This window comes from Hippocampus zosterae, chromosome 8 (assembly GCF_025434085.1).
Source record: "Hippocampus zosterae strain Florida chromosome 8, ASM2543408v3, whole genome shotgun sequence".
In the NCBI taxonomy this organism is placed as follows: Eukaryota; Metazoa; Chordata; class Actinopteri; order Syngnathiformes; family Syngnathidae; genus Hippocampus; species Hippocampus zosterae.
Genome location: NC_067458.1, coordinates 22,012,058 through 22,029,414, shown reverse-complemented (window position 1 = coordinate 22,029,414; position 17,357 = coordinate 22,012,058). Strand labels below are relative to the sequence as shown.

Genomic DNA, 17,357 nt, shown 5'->3' with positions numbered 1-17,357 from the left:
AAATGCTTGAGCACCTACTCCCAACTATGCCTGTGCACGCTTCCGCTCAATCAGTTCAATTGAAAATGCAGAGTCAGGGTTCTGGTTCCCATGGCAACGGCAACGGCACGCTTCCACCAGTCAAGAGTCGGGCGACTTGTCTGACTGTCTCAGGTGAGCGGGTGGTGACGTCATCCAGCCGCTCAGGTAGTTCACGTCGGGCTGCGCGGTGGGAGGAAAAGAAATACTCCCAATTTTTTTATCGGCATTTTCAAAAAGCAACTCCAACGAAATCTCGGTTATGGATAAACTCAAGTCGGTTTTAAGCGGCGAGGAGTCGCGCAGAGAAGATCGGACGATTCTGGAGGTAAAACCAAAGCGGCGGATTCGTTTGTGGTCGCCATTGATTTGATGGTTGAATGGACTCGATTGTGTGTGCAGAGTGTGAACGAGGCATCCACGCTGGGCTGGGGGACGCGCGTGAAAGGGTTCATCGCGTGTTTTGTGATCGGAGGAGCGTGCGCCATTCTCGTAAGACTCACACGGAAACGGGGGACATTTTGCTGGCGTGGGGTAAAAGCCTCTTGTCGTTCGACTCGTCTGACTCGCTCTCAGGAATGTTTGTTGATGTTCTGAACTTGAATGCAGCATTGCCTTGCCTTGGTCATTTGGTCACAGTTGTGCTATTCGGTATCATAAAACTTTATTGATACCCCCAGGGCGCAGGACAATGACTACAGTACGGATGTGATATATTATTAGGTATTTATTTAGAAGTACACATGTATGGATTATTGTTATTCATTTCCAGTTTAAAATGAATTGACAATGGTTGTCAAGTACAAAATTTGACATTTATTTAAGTCAAAGTTGTTTTATGTCGAACATTTTTAATCTAAAATGATTTTGTCATTTCGAATATTAAAATTCGAAAAACTTTATTGATAGCCCCAGGACGCAGGGCAATGACTACAGTACGGATGTGATATACTGTATATTATTAGGTATTTATTTAGAAGTACACATGTATGGATTATTGTTATTCATTTCCAGTTTAAAATGAATTGACAATGGTTGTCAAATACAAAATTTGACATTTATTTAAGTCAAAGTTGTTTTATGTCGAACATTTTTAATCTAAAATGTTTTTGTCATTTCGAATATTAAATTCGAAAAACTTTATTGATAGCCCCAGGACGCAGGGCAATGACTACAGTACGGATGTGATATACTGTATATTATTAGGTATTTATTTAGAAGTACACATGTATGGATTATTGTTATATATTTCCAGTTTAAAATGAATTGACAATGGTTGTCAAATACAAAATTTGATATTTATTTAAGTCAAAGTTGTTTTGTGTCGAACATTTTTAATCTAAAAGATTTTGTCATTTCGAATATTAAATTACATTTAATTTTTCTATCATGTATTGACTAGATGTTGTATTGTACTTTTTATGCACAATTATTCTTCATTTTAAAACCGTTACAACAAAGGAAACAAAGCATTGCAGCAGGCTGAAATTTAAATACAAAATCGTGAATGATTATAAAAATGCAAATGTTGCATGCGGTGTGGTATTTATTTTACTCGTTTTGTCAAATCTTTTCAATTGTTTTATCTTCATTCAAAAATATTATATAAAGTTACATTTAACGTGATGGTTTGATTCAGAAAATGTTCTCGACCGCAGTGAAACTATTTTAGAAATCTATGAGAAATCTTTAAAAAAAAAAATATATATATATGATTTGTATCATTTTCATTACTTCACAAAATGTCACCACATTTATTAATACTTCTGCTCTTTTCAAAAGAAAGTATGCATTATGTGTGTTTGCAGGGGGTATGTTTACTTTTCCTCCCCAGGATCGGCCTCATCCTCTTCATCGTCTTTTATACTTTTGGCAACATTTGTGCCCTGTGCAGGTTTGTGCGTGCGCCAGTATGTGATTGTTTTTCATCACTATTGATGTACAATATTCATACGTTGGATATAAAATGTCTACACACCCCCATTCAAAAGCCAGGTCCATTTTTGGTTGTTGTTGTTGTGTTGTACGGGTCACATTAATGGTGGAAGATTGAAGACTGAAATTAACAAAAACCTGGCACTTGAAGTGGGTGTGTAGACTTATTTTCATTTCTACTAAATGCTGTATCGCCATGATTGTTTGCGCCACATAGCACCATGTTCCTGATGGGCCCCGTGAAGCAGCTGAAGAGGATGTGTGACAAGACCAGAGCGCTGGCCACCACCATCATGATTGTGAGCACATGCACACACACAAAAAAGGACACAAGTACAGTGAAGTCCACTTCAATGCATTCTGAAAATGACTGTTATTAAGAGTTTGATACACAAAGCTAAACAATGGCATGCTTTAGGAGCAACGTAAGCCTCCTTCATTAAAAAATTCTGGGCCACCTTGTAAACATTTCTGTACATTGACAATGGTTTTTAGATTATAAGTTATTTTGTAAAAGGTACATGCAGTGTATAGATCTGGTTTTCGAGTTGCACGTGTAATTAAAACATTGACTCATAATACTGCTGAAAAAGTACTTATTTTTTTAACAATATGAGATTTCAGAGTGCTCAAACGATTTGCAACAGGCTAAGAAATTATTGTGGTAAAAATGAGAACGATTTGGAATTGTCAATATATTTAACTTGCCAGGCTGTAAATATACTTGCGTTAAAACGGGGATAAATGTGAGTCCTGAACTAAAATAAGTTTGACACTTCTAGTTCAATGCTTGTGCAAATGTGATTTTCATACTCTTATTCCAGACTTGCCTAGTGTTGACGCTGTGCGCCGCTTTCTGGGTGAGTGACTTCCTGAGTCATGATGTCACATTGACAAACCTTTTGTTAAAGTTCACTTGCCAGAAACTGCATTTTTTGTTGTTGTTGTTCTAGTGGAAAAACTTTGGTCTGGCGTTGTTTTTTGTCATCCTGCAAGTGTTGTCATTCACCTGGTGAGTTGATCATCATTCATTTCCAAATACCGCCTCCCATTTGCAAGGGTGTTGAACTCAGAATGCTGTTTTGTTTCCAGGTACAGCCTTTCTTACATCCCGTTTGTCAGGTTTGTCATTTTAACATTGTTACTTAGTTACAATATCTTTTGAAAAGGAATACGCAGTATCATGTAAAACGTTGGTTGATCATGTAATCACGTGATACTCAATTGAACTTTTTCTAGTGTAGCAGCAATACCTGCTGTAGCTTTGTTCTAACCTGTCAAAAATGACTTTGCAGGGACGCCATCTTGAGGTTGGTGGCCATGTGCATGAAATGAGGACTGTTTCATCAGTATTTTTTCTTTTTTTTGAAAGGGGCAGGTTTCCCCAACCTCCCATATTTTATTTTTAACAAGTTAGTGGGGTGCATGTCCATGATGTATATTTTGTTAGGCCTCATTTTGTCAGATGTTCAAACAAAACTATGCTTTAGCGGTACAAAACCTGTTGGATTTTGATGTATGTATAGTCCATTTTAAATTAAAATGTTTGTTACATGTTACTGCTACTGCAAATTGTTACAACTTGTTGTTTCCAAAAATAAAAATTAAGAAAATGAAAATCACGTGACTTTCATTTCACAAATAAATTCCAAATATTAATTTTATTTTAATATACATGTTAAAAGTATTGTGTTGTATATTCAGTTAGTTTTGTAAATTTATTTTCAGTGGATTGAACGATATGGTACCATTTGATTGTAACAAAGAATTGAAAAAAAAATCCCAGGCAAGCGAAGAGATTTTCGTCTCTTTATAAACACACTTGCGAAACGCCAAGTGTCAATTTCTCTTTTTTCCCCAGATCTTTTTTTTTAAATATGACGGAATTTAAAAAAAACAACTAAAAAACACGGCCCCCAAAAACGAGACTGTTTTGCAGTTTGTGACCTTTCGTATGGAGCGAACCAGTTCAGACTTTCCGAGTCACGTGACAGAGGCGGAAGTGTTTCGCAGTCTCGTCTGTATTTTTCATTTTTTTTATATCACACCTGATTTGAGAACATGACTAAATTATTTGTCGGCTCGGATGTGAAAATAACAAAATAGGGCGGCTTTAGCTCGCTGAAAAACGCATCGTTGTGGTATAAACCTGAACTTTTCAACTGTCGCGGGAAGCTTTGAATAACTTCCTGCACCACGTGATGAAGGCGGAAGTGTTTGACCGACTAGTCCGGGACATGGTCCTCAGAACGCACTTTTGTACACTACAGTAGTTTTTGTTTCGTTTTGGTCCCTTCGGTGTGGAAACATGAAAGAATTATTGCTGATGATTAAAAACAGCGTGCCCGTCAAAAAGAAAACGACTTTGACTCAGAGCGACTTGCAGCGTTGGGGTTTAAAGGGTAACTTTTAGAACGCAACACTCAACGTGAAGTTTCAATGAGTTTATCCAGTCGTCAGGAAGCTAACGTGGACTTTGTGTCATTTGAATGTTTTGGCCTTCAAATAGGGATCCAGCTGAGGCCTTACCAGTTGCATGGCGTCCAGTGGCTGACTCAGTGCCTGAAAAACCAGCAGGGATGCATCCTGGGAGATGAGATGGGCTTGGGGAAAACTTGTCAGGTTTGATACAATGAACACGTTCATCCATATTGGGTTTAAAGCTATTTAGATGTGGTTCACACATTGTGTGATCCACATTATTGTGGGTGTGTCCTTGTTATGTTTTTTATCCCTTCAGACCATCAGCCTGTTGGTGTACATGGCGGGCGCGCTTGATGTTAAAGGTCCGTTTTTGGTTCTTAGCCCGCTATCCGTCATGGAGAATTGGAGGAGTGAGTTGGAACGGTACACATGTTCAAGTCCCATAACATAAAATAATCATGTTCGCTTGTAAAAGTCTCAGCATCGTACCCCCCCCCCCCTCCCCGCAGTTTCTCGCCATCTTTGACTGTGCTGTGCTACAAGGGAGATAAAGACAGACGGATTGAGATCCAAGGGGACACGCAGGACTTCCTTGTCCTGCTCACCACATACGAGGTGTGTGAGCATGGACGAGCGTGTTTGTTTATTTTTCTGTTTTTAAAAATCATCTGCTTTTCAGCTCTGCCTCAAAGATGCTTCCTTCCTGCGACGGTGAGTGTCTGCTCAAAAATTCAATTGTCGTATTTAAAATTGTCATTAAATTGCTTCCACCGCCATCCCTGTCAAGTTCATGAAAACTGTAATTCACCAACTTGCCCGCTAGATAGCGTCCGTGCTCGCTGTCTGTTTATAAACACTGTAGTTCACCAAACTCCCCACTAGAGGGAGTCCGTGTTTTGTTATTTCATCTGCTAGGTAGGAACACCAATTATTCATTCTCTCGCAGCCAATGAGCTTTGGAATCATGGAATTGGAATTGCTTTTCATAACGTTTCGTTGTTGGCGCCCTCCCTGCAGGTTTAAATGGAAGGTTCTGGTCGTAGACGAGGCTCACCGGCTCAAAAACCAGAACTCTTTGCTGCGCAAGACTCTGATGGAGGTACTGGCTGGCACCACCGTCGTCTTCATTATTGCTCCCGCTAATGACTTCCTGTCTAGTTCTCGGTGGGCTTCCGGGTTCTGCTGACCGGCACGCCCATCCAGAACAACCTACAGGAGCTCTACTCCTTGCTAAGTTTCATCCAGCCCGCCATCTTCTCAGAGGACGACGCCGACGACTTCGCCCAGTCTTACGTCGATGTGCGCAGTCGACCCGCACTTGGTATAATGTCATTGTCAATTCATTTGTGATTCCTTATTACTCCTTGGTATCAAGTTTTTAAACTCAGTTGAAGCATGTTCATCGTTTTCAACTTCACGTCAATGTTAAAGTACGCATTGTTACATTGCCACTCTTGTTATGAAATAATGAGAAAACAAAAACGTTTTACATACAAGCGTGGATGTCAGATGTCGTGTGTCGCCCCACCCAGCTGCCGAACTCCAGAGCATCCTGGAGCCCTTCTTTCTCCGCCGGGTCAAGTCGGAGGTGGCGGTGGACTTGCCCAAAAAGACAGAACTGGTGGTGTACCACGGCATGTCGGCGCTGCAAAAGAAATACTACAAAGCCCTCCTGATGAAGGATGTCGGTGAGAGTCCTTTCCAGTCCATTTCACACAGAGAGCAGCAAAAGGAGCAATTTGACTGAGGTGATGTGCCTGGCACATCTGCATGCTTCTCTCAGAGGCTTTTGGCAGCGAGCAAAACAAGACCCGTCTGCTGAACATTTTGATTCAGCTGAGGAAGTGCGTGGACCACCCGTATCTGTTTGATGGTAAGGACCTTCAGCCTTCCTTCGGGTGCCACATCCGAGGTTCTCGTTGGGGGATTCAATGTTTTTTTTTATTTCATCCTTGCCCAGGAGTGGAGCCCGAGCCATTTGAAATGGGGGAACATCTGATCGAAGCCAGCGGCAAACTCTGCCTCCTCGACAGCATGCTGACCTACCTGCAGCAAGAGTACGTGACTTTGTTGCCGCCGCCGAGTGGACCGGAGTGGAACGCTCGACTTTTGCTGGAAATTTAAATACAGGAAAAGGTCTTGAAATGCGTAACAAAAGCCGATCGGCACATAGTGAAACGAATGGAAAATTCCATTAACTCAATATAAATGTTATGATATGAATATGTCATTAGATAAATGTAATAAATTAAATAATTTGACCATTAATTAAATCGGCATTCAAGAAAAGTAATTCAAATCAATTAAAAATAAAGTGATAAGTGAAGAGTTTATCTTTTTTTTTAAATGCCATTACATAAAATGACAGTAAATCAAGGAAAATGTATTTAAAGACTATTGAAAAAATGTATTGAAAAAAAAGATTAAAAATGTTAATATAGGACAAATCCATTAAATTATTTAGCATTAAGGAATAATTTAATGAGCTGATGGACAATTTCATTCCTGTACATTTTTACAAACTTCTGTTTGAAGGAGCATTTTAATCGGCTTCCTATTTCAATTGGATCCCTTCAAACATGTATTTATTTTTTTTAAAATTCTGCTCTCTTCTAGCGGCCATCGTGTTCTGCTCTTCTCTCAGATGACCAGGATGCTGGACATTCTTCAGGACTACATGGAGTACAGAGGTCAGCGCTCTGAACCAGCAGGGGTGTCTCACATTGTGACCGCACAAAAAACCGAACTACCTCCCCCGTGCAGGGTTCAGCTACGAGCGCCTGGACGGCTCGGTCCGAGGCGAAGAACGCAACCTGGCGGTGAAGAACTTCAGCAGCACGGACATTTTTGTCTTCCTGCTAAGCACCAAAGCAGGTGGGGGGCGAAGTTGCGCGCTCTTCGCATCTCGCATCATCAGCTAAAACGTGTGCTTGTCAGCGCCGCGTGCGAGCGAACGACAGAGAGAGGAAAGCGAGGGCCTGATGACGGCAGATAAGAGCTGCGGCAGGATGATGCTCACCGATGAAAACAAGGCCATCGCGCCGTGTGAAGCGCAGCCACTTCCTGTCACTTGCCCGATAGTCAATAGGGAGGCCGACTTTGTTTTTTTATATACGGTATATATATTTTTTTAATGCTAGCATTAGCCTCTCAAACTACAAACTATATCAAAATGCAATCTAAAGAGCACGCTAGGGTACCACGTAAACGTTCCGCAGCAAATGAAAAATAAAATGTAAAATATAGATGGACTGTTTTCTTCAGGGCCGATAGGAACAGACTCGTCGTCAAGGATGCCAATAGTTGATCTATGGTGCCGATATTAACTCATTCACTCCCAATGACGTTTTTAAACGTCTTTTCAGACTTGGTCTAGAATTGGCTGGTACTAAATGAGTTAACTTGTGCTAAAAATGAAAATATTGGTATAACCGGCCTCCCTGTGTGGAGTTTGTTCATGTTCTCCCCGGGCCTGCGTGGGTTTTCTCCGGGTGCTCCGGTTTCCTCCCACATTCCAAAAACATGCGTGGCAGGCTGATTAAACACTCTAAATTGTCCCTAGGTGTGAGTGTGAGTGCGAATGGTTGTTGGTCTCTGTGTGCCCTGTGATTGGCTGGCAACCGATTCAGGGTGTCCCCCGCCTACTGCCCGAAGACAGCTGGGATAGGCTCCAGCACCCCCCGCGACCCTAGTGAGGATCAAGCGGCTCGGAAGATGAATGAATGAATGGTATAACCGTTCAAATAACTTTAAACAGATATTTTTTTAAATCGGTTGTCTGATTTGCAGATTTTTAAAAATGTATTTTTTAATCTTTAGACAGTCAAAAATGAAAACAAATGGTGACGGGAAAATACTGATAACATCGAATGTGATTGGCTCGTGAAACGGTCCTACTGCTAACACAGATGACACGACGGGATTGTCAAGGCGCCGGGGAGAGTCGATTCGTGTGCCAACACAGATCTCGACATCTTATTGGATGAAAGATCCAATATCCACATCCCCGTCGTGGAAGTGGTACAGACGAGAGAAATGAAGAGACGAGACAGTTGGCAATCTGTAAACAACAGTTTCACAGAGCCAGTAATTGAATTGCGGTTATAAATGTAGATCGATGCGTCTGATAGTGTTAACCGCCCATCACCGATTATGAGGTAAGTTCTGCTAACTCTGGAAAGTCGCGTGATGTAGACAGCTCTGGGGGGGGAAAAAATGGAGACCTCTGCGAAGTTTCTCCAATTTTTCTGTTGATGAGAATATTCATTCATTCATTCATTCATTCATTCATCTTCCGAGCCGCTTGATCCTCACTAGGGTCGCGGGGGGTGCTGGAGCCTATCCCAGCTGTCTTCGGGCAGTAGGCGGGGGACACCCTGAATCGGTTGCCAGCCAATCGCAGGGCACACAGAAACGAACAACCATTCGCACTCACACTCACACCTAGGGACAATTTAGAGTGTTCAACCAGCCTGCCATGCATGTTTTTGGAATGTGGGAGAATATGTTCAAGTAAAAGGAACTTTTCTATTTCATCTGATAAATGACTGTGTGTGTGTGTGTGTGTGTGTGTGTGTGTGTGTGTGTGTGTGTGTGCGTGCAGGAGGCGTCGGCTTGAACCTCACGGCCGCTGACACCGTCATTTTCATGGACAGCGACTTTAACCCTCAAAATGACTTGCAGGCAGCCGCACGCTGCCACCGGATTGGCCAGCACAGGTGCTCATCAACGATATAATTAAGGATGGTTTTTGCGGAGTGGGGGGTGGGGGGGTTCATTCTCCATCTTTGCACGTTTTTCGCGATTAGCTTCTCACATGTAAGCAAAATGTCTTTACAAACAAATCTGAATTGAGTCTACGGGCTCTCCGACCCTTTGGTGCAGCAATAATGATTAACCTGCAACAGATCCATCAGTACCTGAATTGATTATTATTATTATTTTCTAATTGATCATATTAATTTTCGAAATCCCGATTGCAGGCCGGTGAAGGTCGTCCGTCTGCTGGCCAGAGACACGGTGGAGGAGATCATGTACTCGCGCGCCGTCTCCAAGCTGGAACTCACCAACGCGGTGATCGAAGAGGGCCGCTTCTCTCTGCTGGAGCGAGTGCAGTCGGCGGCGGCGGGACTGCATGTGAGCACCCATCACCCCCCCCCCATCTCTTCCCCTTGTATTTCAATGACAGGCACCTCACATCCTGTTTGCGCTGATACGAGATGTTTTGCTCTGACTCTTTGTGTCGCGAGTCAAGAGCTCGTAGGGCTGAATCATGTGATCACCCAAAAGACAAATATGAGGAAAATTGGCATTTGCGCTATTCAGAGTGATGATCAGGTTTCAGAAAAAAAATACAAATTTTAAATTGCGTAGTTGTAAAATGTCCAATGCGGCCCGGTAGTCCAGTGGTTAGCACATCAGCTTCACAGTGCAGAGGTACCGGGTTCGATTCCAGCTCCGGCCTCCCTGTGTGGAGTTTGCATGTTCTCCCCGGGCCTGCGTGGGTTTTCTCCGGGTGCTCCGGTTTCCTCCCACATTCCAAAAACATGCGTGGCAGGCTGATTGAACACTCTAAAAAATGGTCCCTAGGTGTGAGTGTGAGCGTGGATGGTTGTTCGTCTATGTGTGCCCTGCGATTGGCTGGCAACCGGTTCAGGGTGTCCCCTGTCTACTGCCCGGAGACGGCTGGGATGGGCTCCAGCACCCCCCGCGACCCTAGTGAGGATCAAGCGGCTCGGAAGATGGATGGAAAATGTCCAATTTGGCATTCGGAATGAAAATAGCGCAAAATATTGTGATTGAATATTGGGATCTTTTATGTCTTTCATAAATGTGGCTTCCGAAAGCAAAATAGGTTTTAAAATGTATATAAAATATTCCAAAATCTCTTTGAATGCTGTTACACAATATTGAGTTTATAGTGCACCTTTCCGATGGGCAGATTTAGTGAAGAAAGGTGATTTTTTTTTTTCTTTTAATGCCGTCTTTCTTTTAAATTTGCCTTCCTTTAGCTCGGTGAGATCTTGAAGTTTGGTGTGGACAAGCTGCTCTCCTCTGGCGAGAGCTCCATCCAGCACGTGAAAGTGGAGAAGATCCTCGGCGCCTCCCGCGACGGTTGTTGGACGGACGACCAAGACGAGGCCGGCGAAGAACCTTCGTCCTTGCGAGAGGACCACGACGATGACGGCGACTTGGAATCCGACAGGCAGAGTACGTCTCCGCCGTGGAACTTTTATATCCCAATTTTTGGCATTTAAAGTCTCTCCCGCCGTATATTATCGTCCTCGCAGACCACATGTACTGCTTCGAGGGCAAAGACTACAGCAAGGACCCCAGCTCGGAGGACCGGACCACCTTCCAGCGCCTGCTGGATGAACAGCTGGCCGAGCAGCAGAACGCCGGCGCCGAGGGTCGAAGTCTACGGAACAAAACCGAGGTATGACTTCCTTTCTCGTTCGAATCGACCACTCGGTGCCACTCCGAATCCCCAACTTTGATTTCGGGCGTGAACATACCTGATATTTCAAGTAGCGGGAATGCGACGTGTCTGGGAAATTTCCTTTTTCGACAGCATCTGTCGAACTATTTTTTGCAGGTGTTGCCGGCAGCGGGGCTCATCTTCCCAACCAGGAAGCGGCGCCCTCTCACCCAGGCGGAACTGGAGATGCGGCGACGGAAGCGCCAGGAGGCGGCGGCCAAGCGGGCAAAATACCAGGCGGAGGCCAAGAAGAAGCAAGAGGAACACAAGTACAAGAAAAAGTAAAAGACCGCACAGTGTTTCCCAACCTTTTTTGAGCCCGCGCTCATTTTTTACCCCCCCCCCCCCCAACCCCCACCTCCGCAAAAATCTTACGACACGCCACCCGACAGATGTCATGAAAAGCGAGTACGCAAACTTAATGTAGCTTCTGTGACTCGGAGCGCTGCGACGGCACAAAATATTTCAACACAAAATTTTATTTTCGCATGTTTGCTCGGTCAACTCTAAGGTAGACCGAAAAATGCCATAGACGGGCTAACGGAAATGAGCTTAGCTATACGATACAATAATTATTAACCTTCAAACGTTTCCTGCTTTTCCACGGTGTAGCAGCACATACAAAAAAAAAAATATACTCGCAGGCATATATTCTCTCTGCTCTGTGGGAACACAGACTATTAACCAGAGGTTACAATAGTTGGGGACCTTCTCTGCCTCTCCTCGTTGTTCTCAATGACGGTCCTCCGCTGAAGATTTGCAACTTGGAATTCAGATTTGCCCGCCGACTGTAAAAACGATAGGCCAAGCGATAAATTCCGACGGCCGATAAACAAATCGGAGAATACGTCGCCGTTTTTTTTGCAGATTTTAAAAAGAGATCAAACCAGCTGACAGATCAATCCTAGTAAACCCCAATGAAAAAAGTGATTGTTTAACTTTTTTTTTCTTGCTTTCTACTGGCTTTCGTTAATTTATTTTGTTATTTATTGTTGTTTGTATGAAGCATTTTCTCATTTCCAACCTCCTTATTAGTCATTATTCTCGCCTTCTGATTTCAAAACGAGGTGTCCGTCAATTTGTTGTGCGCTGCGGTACGTCACATGTGGAGGCGATTAAACGGTTATCTGGTTTCAAAAAGTTCAGTCATAACGCCCCGTAACTACAATGTGGCCCGTGACAAAAATGAATTTGACACCCCCCCGCCCCCTTTTTTTTAAGTGCTCTATAAATCGTTGAGAAATCCACAATACATCGGGTACCCCTCTACATACGAAAAGTACAAGTTACGAAACACCTCAACAGGAAAATATTGCCTCTTGTTAACAAAAGAAATTTCAAGACGCGAAATGGGAAAAATACAGTCTGGGCTAATACTCGTAGCTCCGAGTTTCCTGAACGCAACATACTGAGCGCTGCTCTGCTATTGGCTATTAGCTAGCGCCATCCTGGCATGCCATTGGTTATGAGGAAAACACCCCTCTACTTACAAACTTTTCTAGTTAAGAAATTTCTTCCAGAACCAATTAATTTCATACGTAGAGGTACCACCGTATTGGGGAGTGAACGACAAACTGTTCCGAAGCGAACATCAACGTAATGAAGCAGTTCTCAAAGGTTGGACTCCACCATTCACACTGAATCTGAATTTTGGGACGATTGCTTTCAACCTTTTTGGGAAGGTTCTCATCTGTTCTGGCTAAAGCACAAAGGGCCATCAAAATCCGTGACGCGGATCCTTTTGCCGCAAGTAAATACTGTAACGTTTGCAGCGTTCTTCCGTCTTGTAATCGGCGCCGTCTTTGCACGCAGGTTGGCCTGGTGGGCGTCCCGCGGTTACCGATCTCGCTGCCTGAAGTCTGCGGACAGCGATGAAGACGATGACGAAGAAGAAGACGAAGAGGAGGACGGCGGCAGCGTGAGCTCGGCCGACTCTGAGAGCGGCGCCATCCACTACGTCCTGGGAGACGTGACGCATCCTCATGCCGCGCGTGGGGACGCCATCATTGTCCACTGTGTCGGTATGTACCAAAAACAGCATTTCCGCGCGCACCCCCCCCCCCCCCCCCAACAAAAAAAACATGATGTGAGTGCGTTCGCTCCCTCTCCACTATATTGCGGTTGCGCCCGTCGATTATCAGCGGGGTGTCCAACTCAGTTTCATTCCGGTCGCATTGATGAACGGTTGGGGGGGGGGGGGGTCGTTATCACTGCATTATCACCTCATCTTTTATTTTTCCTCCCTCCCTCCCTCAAATGAAATCTTTAAAAAAAAAGAAATATGGTGCCTTGAAAATAAATGCATTAAAATAAACCGAGTGAGGGCGGCCCGGTAGTCCAGTGGTTAGCACGTCGGCTTCACAGTGCAGAGGTACCGGGTTCGATTCCAGCTCCGGCCTCCCTGTGTGGAGTTTGCATGTTCTCCCCGGGCCTGCGTGGGTTTTCTCCGGGTGCTCCGGTTTCCTCCCACATTCCAAAAACATGCGTGGCAGGCTAATTGAACACTCTAAATTGTCCCGAGGTGTGAGTGTGAGTGCGAATGGTTGTTCGTTTCTGTGTGCCCTGCGATTGGCTGGCAACCGATTCAGGGTGTCCCCCGCCTACTGCCCGGAGACGGCTGGGATGGGCTCCAGCACCCCCCGCGACCCTAGTGAGGATCAAGCGGCTCGGAAGATGAATGAATGAATGAATAAACCGAGTGACTTACTCATGTAACGCTTTGCGTTGCTGTCAGATGACTCGGGCTGGTGGGGCAAGGGAGGCTTGTTCACCGCGCTGGAGGTGCGCTCGGATGAACCTCGACGGCAGTACGAGCTGGCGGGAGAGATGAACGGTAGGAGAGAAATTAAAATTAAAAAAAAAAAAGATTTTGCTTTGGCATAATGGCGTAGAAGTCTTAAGTCTTCAACGTGCATCCTTCAACCTCCTTCTGTAGACGACCTGTAAAAGCTATCGATTGTTTTGTCCCCCCCCATCCTCCCCCCCTCCATAGACTTGGACCTCGGAAGCGTTCTGTTTTTCCCCATCGATGACAAACAGTCCCGACTGGACGGGAACGATCACGTAGGTTCCGAGCATCTGTGCGCGCGAGGGCGTGCGTGACTACTTCCTCCCCCTGATTTCCATTGCGATACAGCCGGCGACGTCTGTCAAGATATTTGCATTGAGTTTGGGCTTTTGAACATCCTCCTCAGCTGGCCCTCGTCGTCGCGCAGCGGCGAGACCGAGACAACAAGTTGTCGGGCATCTTCCTCACGGCGCTCGACCAAGGCCTGAGGAAGATTCATGCCGCCGCCAAACGGAATAAAGGTGGAAATGCATCCTCGGAAATACAAACGCACTCAGTCGGACATTTCATTAGGTACACGGATCATACAAAAAAAAAAAACAGCTGCAGCGGTCAGATACGGCACGTTCTTATCAAGTTGCTCTTTCTTTCTCCAAGAAAGAGAATTGTATCATTTTTTTTTACAATACAGTGTTTTATTCATTCAAGAAAAACATTTTTTTTTACGAGCACAGAGTAGACTTGGTTCCGAAAATTGTTGGCTTGGCACGTCTTCTAGTTTCACAAAGTGCGTGTTTGAGCAACGTCTTGTTGTCGCCGCCACAGCAGTTTGTTGTATTCACGGTTAGACTCGACTGACGGGATATGCTGGGACATTCCCCCCCCACCCCCACCCCCCTCTCGTCACTGCCGCGGTGCCTTTGTGGCTACAGCGGAATGTTTGGCTGAGACTTCAATAGGAGCGAGGACTACAAATGATGGGAACGCTTGTTGAGAATTTCCCCTTTTCCTCTTTCTCGGCATCCTCAAGCGAGCGTGCACCTGCCTCGCATCGGCCACGCCACCAAGGGCTTCAACTGGTACGGCACGGAGCGCCTGATCAGGAAACATCTGGCTTCCAGAGGCATCCCCACGTTCATGTATCCTTTTTTGGGGGGGGGGGGGGGTTGCAAGTGGCACGTGAGCACATCTGTAGTTCAGTGTCGTCTTTGGGGAGTGGCCTGACACAATTTTAAAAATAACATTTTTACTTTTTCCCCCTGTAAATTTGAATACTTGCTTAATAATTTTTTGTCTGTAATTTTGCCTAGACGTAGACTGCACTTGAGTAAATTCCTGCTTTACCCCTAAATTCCTGTTCGTTTCCAACTTTGAAAATTCTTAAAACGTAAAAATTCTTCCACCCTACCTCAACGATGTATGAACGTCCTCACCCATTAACGCCCCTTTGGACCTCCTCCTTCCCTGAACCTAGCTGACAGATACTATCACAGTCGCAAAAACACGGCCGACCCCCCCGCCACCGCTTCGGCTTCCTCCTTGGAAGCGCAGGCGCACAGCTCGACCGCAAATGCGCAGCAGGCCGGCCCGTCCTCCCCCCGGACCTCCTGTGAGCTCCCGAGTTTCATGAGGGGAATCCATGTGTTTTTCTACAACCTGACGGCAACGGACAGGAAGAGACTGGCCCGCTACCTCATCACATATCCTTGACAACCGCATCTGTGCAGAAAAAAAAAACCCACACTGGAAATATTACAGGCTGTCCCAAAAGTCACTGCACTTTATTTTTTTTTTTCTATTTTGGTTTGTGTCATTTGGACAGATATGAGGCCATCAGCATTTGACAACTTAGACTTGCCACTAAGAGACAAGCTCTACAAGCTTTACAAAATCAACAGTTGGTGATTAAAAAACGACAACGGATCACCAATCCAATTAGAAGCTGGACCAATATATTTAAACAACTTATTCATAATATATTCAACGCTTAGTGTTTGGAGGGTATTGGGCCCACAAATCGCAAACATTTACATATATGGCCATTGAAATGCATTTTGAAAAAATTTAACTCTAAAAATTCTATCCAAAACGTCGAGTAACATTCAATAGGTGGAAAATTGTGTTTAAAAACAACGAAATAGTATTAAGTATAAATATAAAATATTGCATGACTCACACTGCAGTCGTGGCATAACTTAAGCTTGCTTTACAGCGTCCCGCCAGGTAAAATTTCTTGTGTGTTTCTTGCATACCTGGCAAATATTCTGATTCTGCTCGTAATAAATAAATAGTGGCTCACTACACAAAAATCACTACGATAAACTTAAGCCTACTTACGGAGAGAGAGAAGTTAGAGCGAAGCTTATGTCGTACCGAACTTAGCATAGAATGCTAACTAAGCACATAACTCGTCGCCATGACACGGACTTAACGTCGCCATTTTAACAATTGGACACACACTGGAATAAAATTAATTACTTTGGAAATAACTTGAACTACTGCTATATCAAAATTGATCGTTCTACATTTGCCCCCCCCCGCTCGCTCTACTGCGTCGTCTTAACTTTCGGGTGCGTTTATATATACACGAGTTAGCAGCTCAAGATTTCCTTAGCCGCGGTGCACTTACGACGGCGACGAAGAGGAGGTGATGAGCGATGAGGTGACGCACATCGTCGCCGAGGTGGAGCACGAAGTCCAGTCTCAGGTTACCCCACGGGGAATCTTTAGCATCTTTGACAACGCATTGATGTTAAAGGTGATCATTTAGGGCGTTCTTGTTTTTTGCTGTGTGCGAAAGCAGGAGCTCCGTGAGCTGACGCGACGCTACCATCGGGTCGTGCCTGTGCGCAAGGACTGGCTGGAGGCCTGCTTCTCCCAACAGAGACTAGTCCACAGCGCACGCTTCACACACGCGCTAACAGAATAATAATTGTGCGTATTTTACTTAAAGGTGAGAGCAATTCACTCGTCAATGCATGTCTGGGGATACCTGTACACCCTTTCATGTTGGAAAGGCACCGGGGTACCTCCAGCTGTCAGAAAGTGATTGATGACGCAGACTTCCAAGTGCACACAATGACAAAAATGTGTTTTGCTTTGGGGCTTGTGGTTGCGCCTATAGATATACTTCAAAAAGATTCCTTTGATTTCCGTTAAAAAAAAGACAGTTGTACTGAGAAAAGTACCCCTCTACCATAACAGGATATCAAATTAATGCTTTATGGCTTGCATTTATGTCAATATCATATTGACTTGAATATGCCTGTTCAGTTTTTGTTTCTGTACTTGTCCTATCAGATTTGAATGTGGCTTTTCATGCAACTGGACCACCACATCCTGAAATGGGTTTCAAACATATTTATTGCTTCCAGATTGGTAATCAAGAAGCTTTGTGTAGAAGTCCCACAGGGATCTGCGCTTGGACCACTCGTGTTCAGTCGTTTCCACAGCAGGAGCGGCACCTGGAGAGGACTGCAGATCTTTGCGTTGTTCTTCTTCTTATCTTTGTCCAGTGTCATTGATTTTTATTTCACATCCTTTGTGAATGAAGCAAAAACATTTCATCTAAATTGATTTCAGCTCCTGCAAACACACTTCAAGTACAGTAGGAATGGAATAATAAAACAAATATGCTTCAAAAGTATTTAAATGTACAGGTTTCATTTATAGTAAAGTCAAATTTTTAGGAATGGCAACAGATGCTATATTTGC

General features: G+C 44.4%; 2 protein-coding genes across 6 annotated transcripts; both read left to right on the top strand.

Moving 5' to 3' along the window:
* Positions 1–100: 100 nt before the first annotated feature.
* sft2d2a (SFT2 domain containing 2a) lies at positions 101–3,572 on the top strand. 3 transcript variants are annotated; one of them, XM_052073131.1, is made up of 9 exons: positions 101–186; positions 259–346; positions 421–510; positions 1,827–1,912; positions 2,171–2,252; positions 2,778–2,813; positions 2,907–2,965; positions 3,046–3,075; positions 3,249–3,572. In XM_052073131.1, the coding sequence occupies exons 2-9, from the start codon at positions 281–283 to the stop codon at positions 3,286–3,288; spliced, it is 489 nt and encodes a 162-aa protein (XP_051929091.1). In that variant the 5' UTR covers positions 101–186; positions 259–280; the 3' UTR covers positions 3,289–3,572. The 3 variants fall into 3 exon arrangements, with proteins under 3 accessions (XP_051929091.1, XP_051929092.1, XP_051929090.1); XM_052073132.1 differs by lacking the exon at positions 421–510 and having other exon boundaries at positions 102–186; XM_052073130.1 differs by lacking the exon at positions 101–186 and having other exon boundaries at positions 193–346.
* A 566-nt stretch (positions 3,573–4,138) lies between these two features.
* Positions 4,139–17,289, top strand: chd1l (chromodomain helicase DNA binding protein 1-like). 3 transcript variants are annotated; one of them, XM_052073016.1, is made up of 26 exons: positions 4,139–4,355; positions 4,463–4,575; positions 4,694–4,800; positions 4,887–4,992; positions 5,057–5,088; positions 5,395–5,476; positions 5,536–5,698; positions 5,910–6,065; positions 6,161–6,250; positions 6,338–6,434; positions 6,994–7,067; positions 7,141–7,251; positions 8,981–9,095; positions 9,360–9,513; positions 10,389–10,587; positions 10,668–10,813; positions 10,973–11,124; positions 12,668–12,876; positions 13,590–13,688; positions 13,848–13,918; positions 14,050–14,164; positions 14,674–14,782; positions 15,125–15,343; positions 16,269–16,350; positions 16,447–16,596; positions 17,018–17,289. In XM_052073016.1, exons 1-25 carry the CDS (start codon positions 4,262–4,264, stop codon positions 16,570–16,572), a joined length of 3,021 nt encoding a protein of 1,006 aa, XP_051928976.1. In that variant the 5' UTR covers positions 4,139–4,261; the 3' UTR covers positions 16,573–16,596; positions 17,018–17,289. The 3 variants fall into 3 exon arrangements, with proteins under 3 accessions (XP_051928976.1, XP_051928975.1, XP_051928977.1); XM_052073015.1 differs by having other exon boundaries at positions 4,140–4,355; positions 10,973–11,136; XM_052073017.1 differs by lacking the exon at positions 4,139–4,355 and having other exon boundaries at positions 4,544–4,575; positions 4,694–4,787; positions 10,973–11,136.
* Positions 17,290–17,357: the final 68 nt, after the last annotated feature.

What these genes read in the sequence shown, in the direction of transcription:
- sft2d2a (XM_052073131.1), top strand. Translation starts at nt 281, where the DNA reads ATGGATAAACTCAAGTCGGTTTTAAGCGGCGAGGAGTCGCGCAGAGAA. An exon ending in AAGATCGGACGATTCTGGAG is followed by an intron (nt 347 to 420) that starts GTAAAACCAAAG and finishes TTGTGTGTGCAG; the next exon opens with AGTGTGAACGAGGCATCCAC. An exon ending in CGCTGTGCGCCGCTTTCTGG is followed by an intron (nt 2,814 to 2,906) that starts GTGAGTGACTTC and finishes TTGTTGTTCTAG; the next exon opens with TGGAAAAACTTTGGTCTGGC.
- chd1l (XM_052073015.1), top strand. Translation starts at nt 4,262, where the DNA reads ATGAAAGAATTATTGCTGATGATTAAAAACAGCGTGCCCGTCAAAAAG. An exon ending in GCGCAGTCGACCCGCACTTG is followed by an intron (nt 5,699 to 5,909) that starts GTATAATGTCAT and finishes CGCCCCACCCAG; the next exon opens with CTGCCGAACTCCAGAGCATC. An exon ending in CCACCCGTATCTGTTTGATG is followed by an intron (nt 6,251 to 6,337) that starts GTAAGGACCTTC and finishes ATCCTTGCCCAG; the next exon opens with GAGTGGAGCCCGAGCCATTT.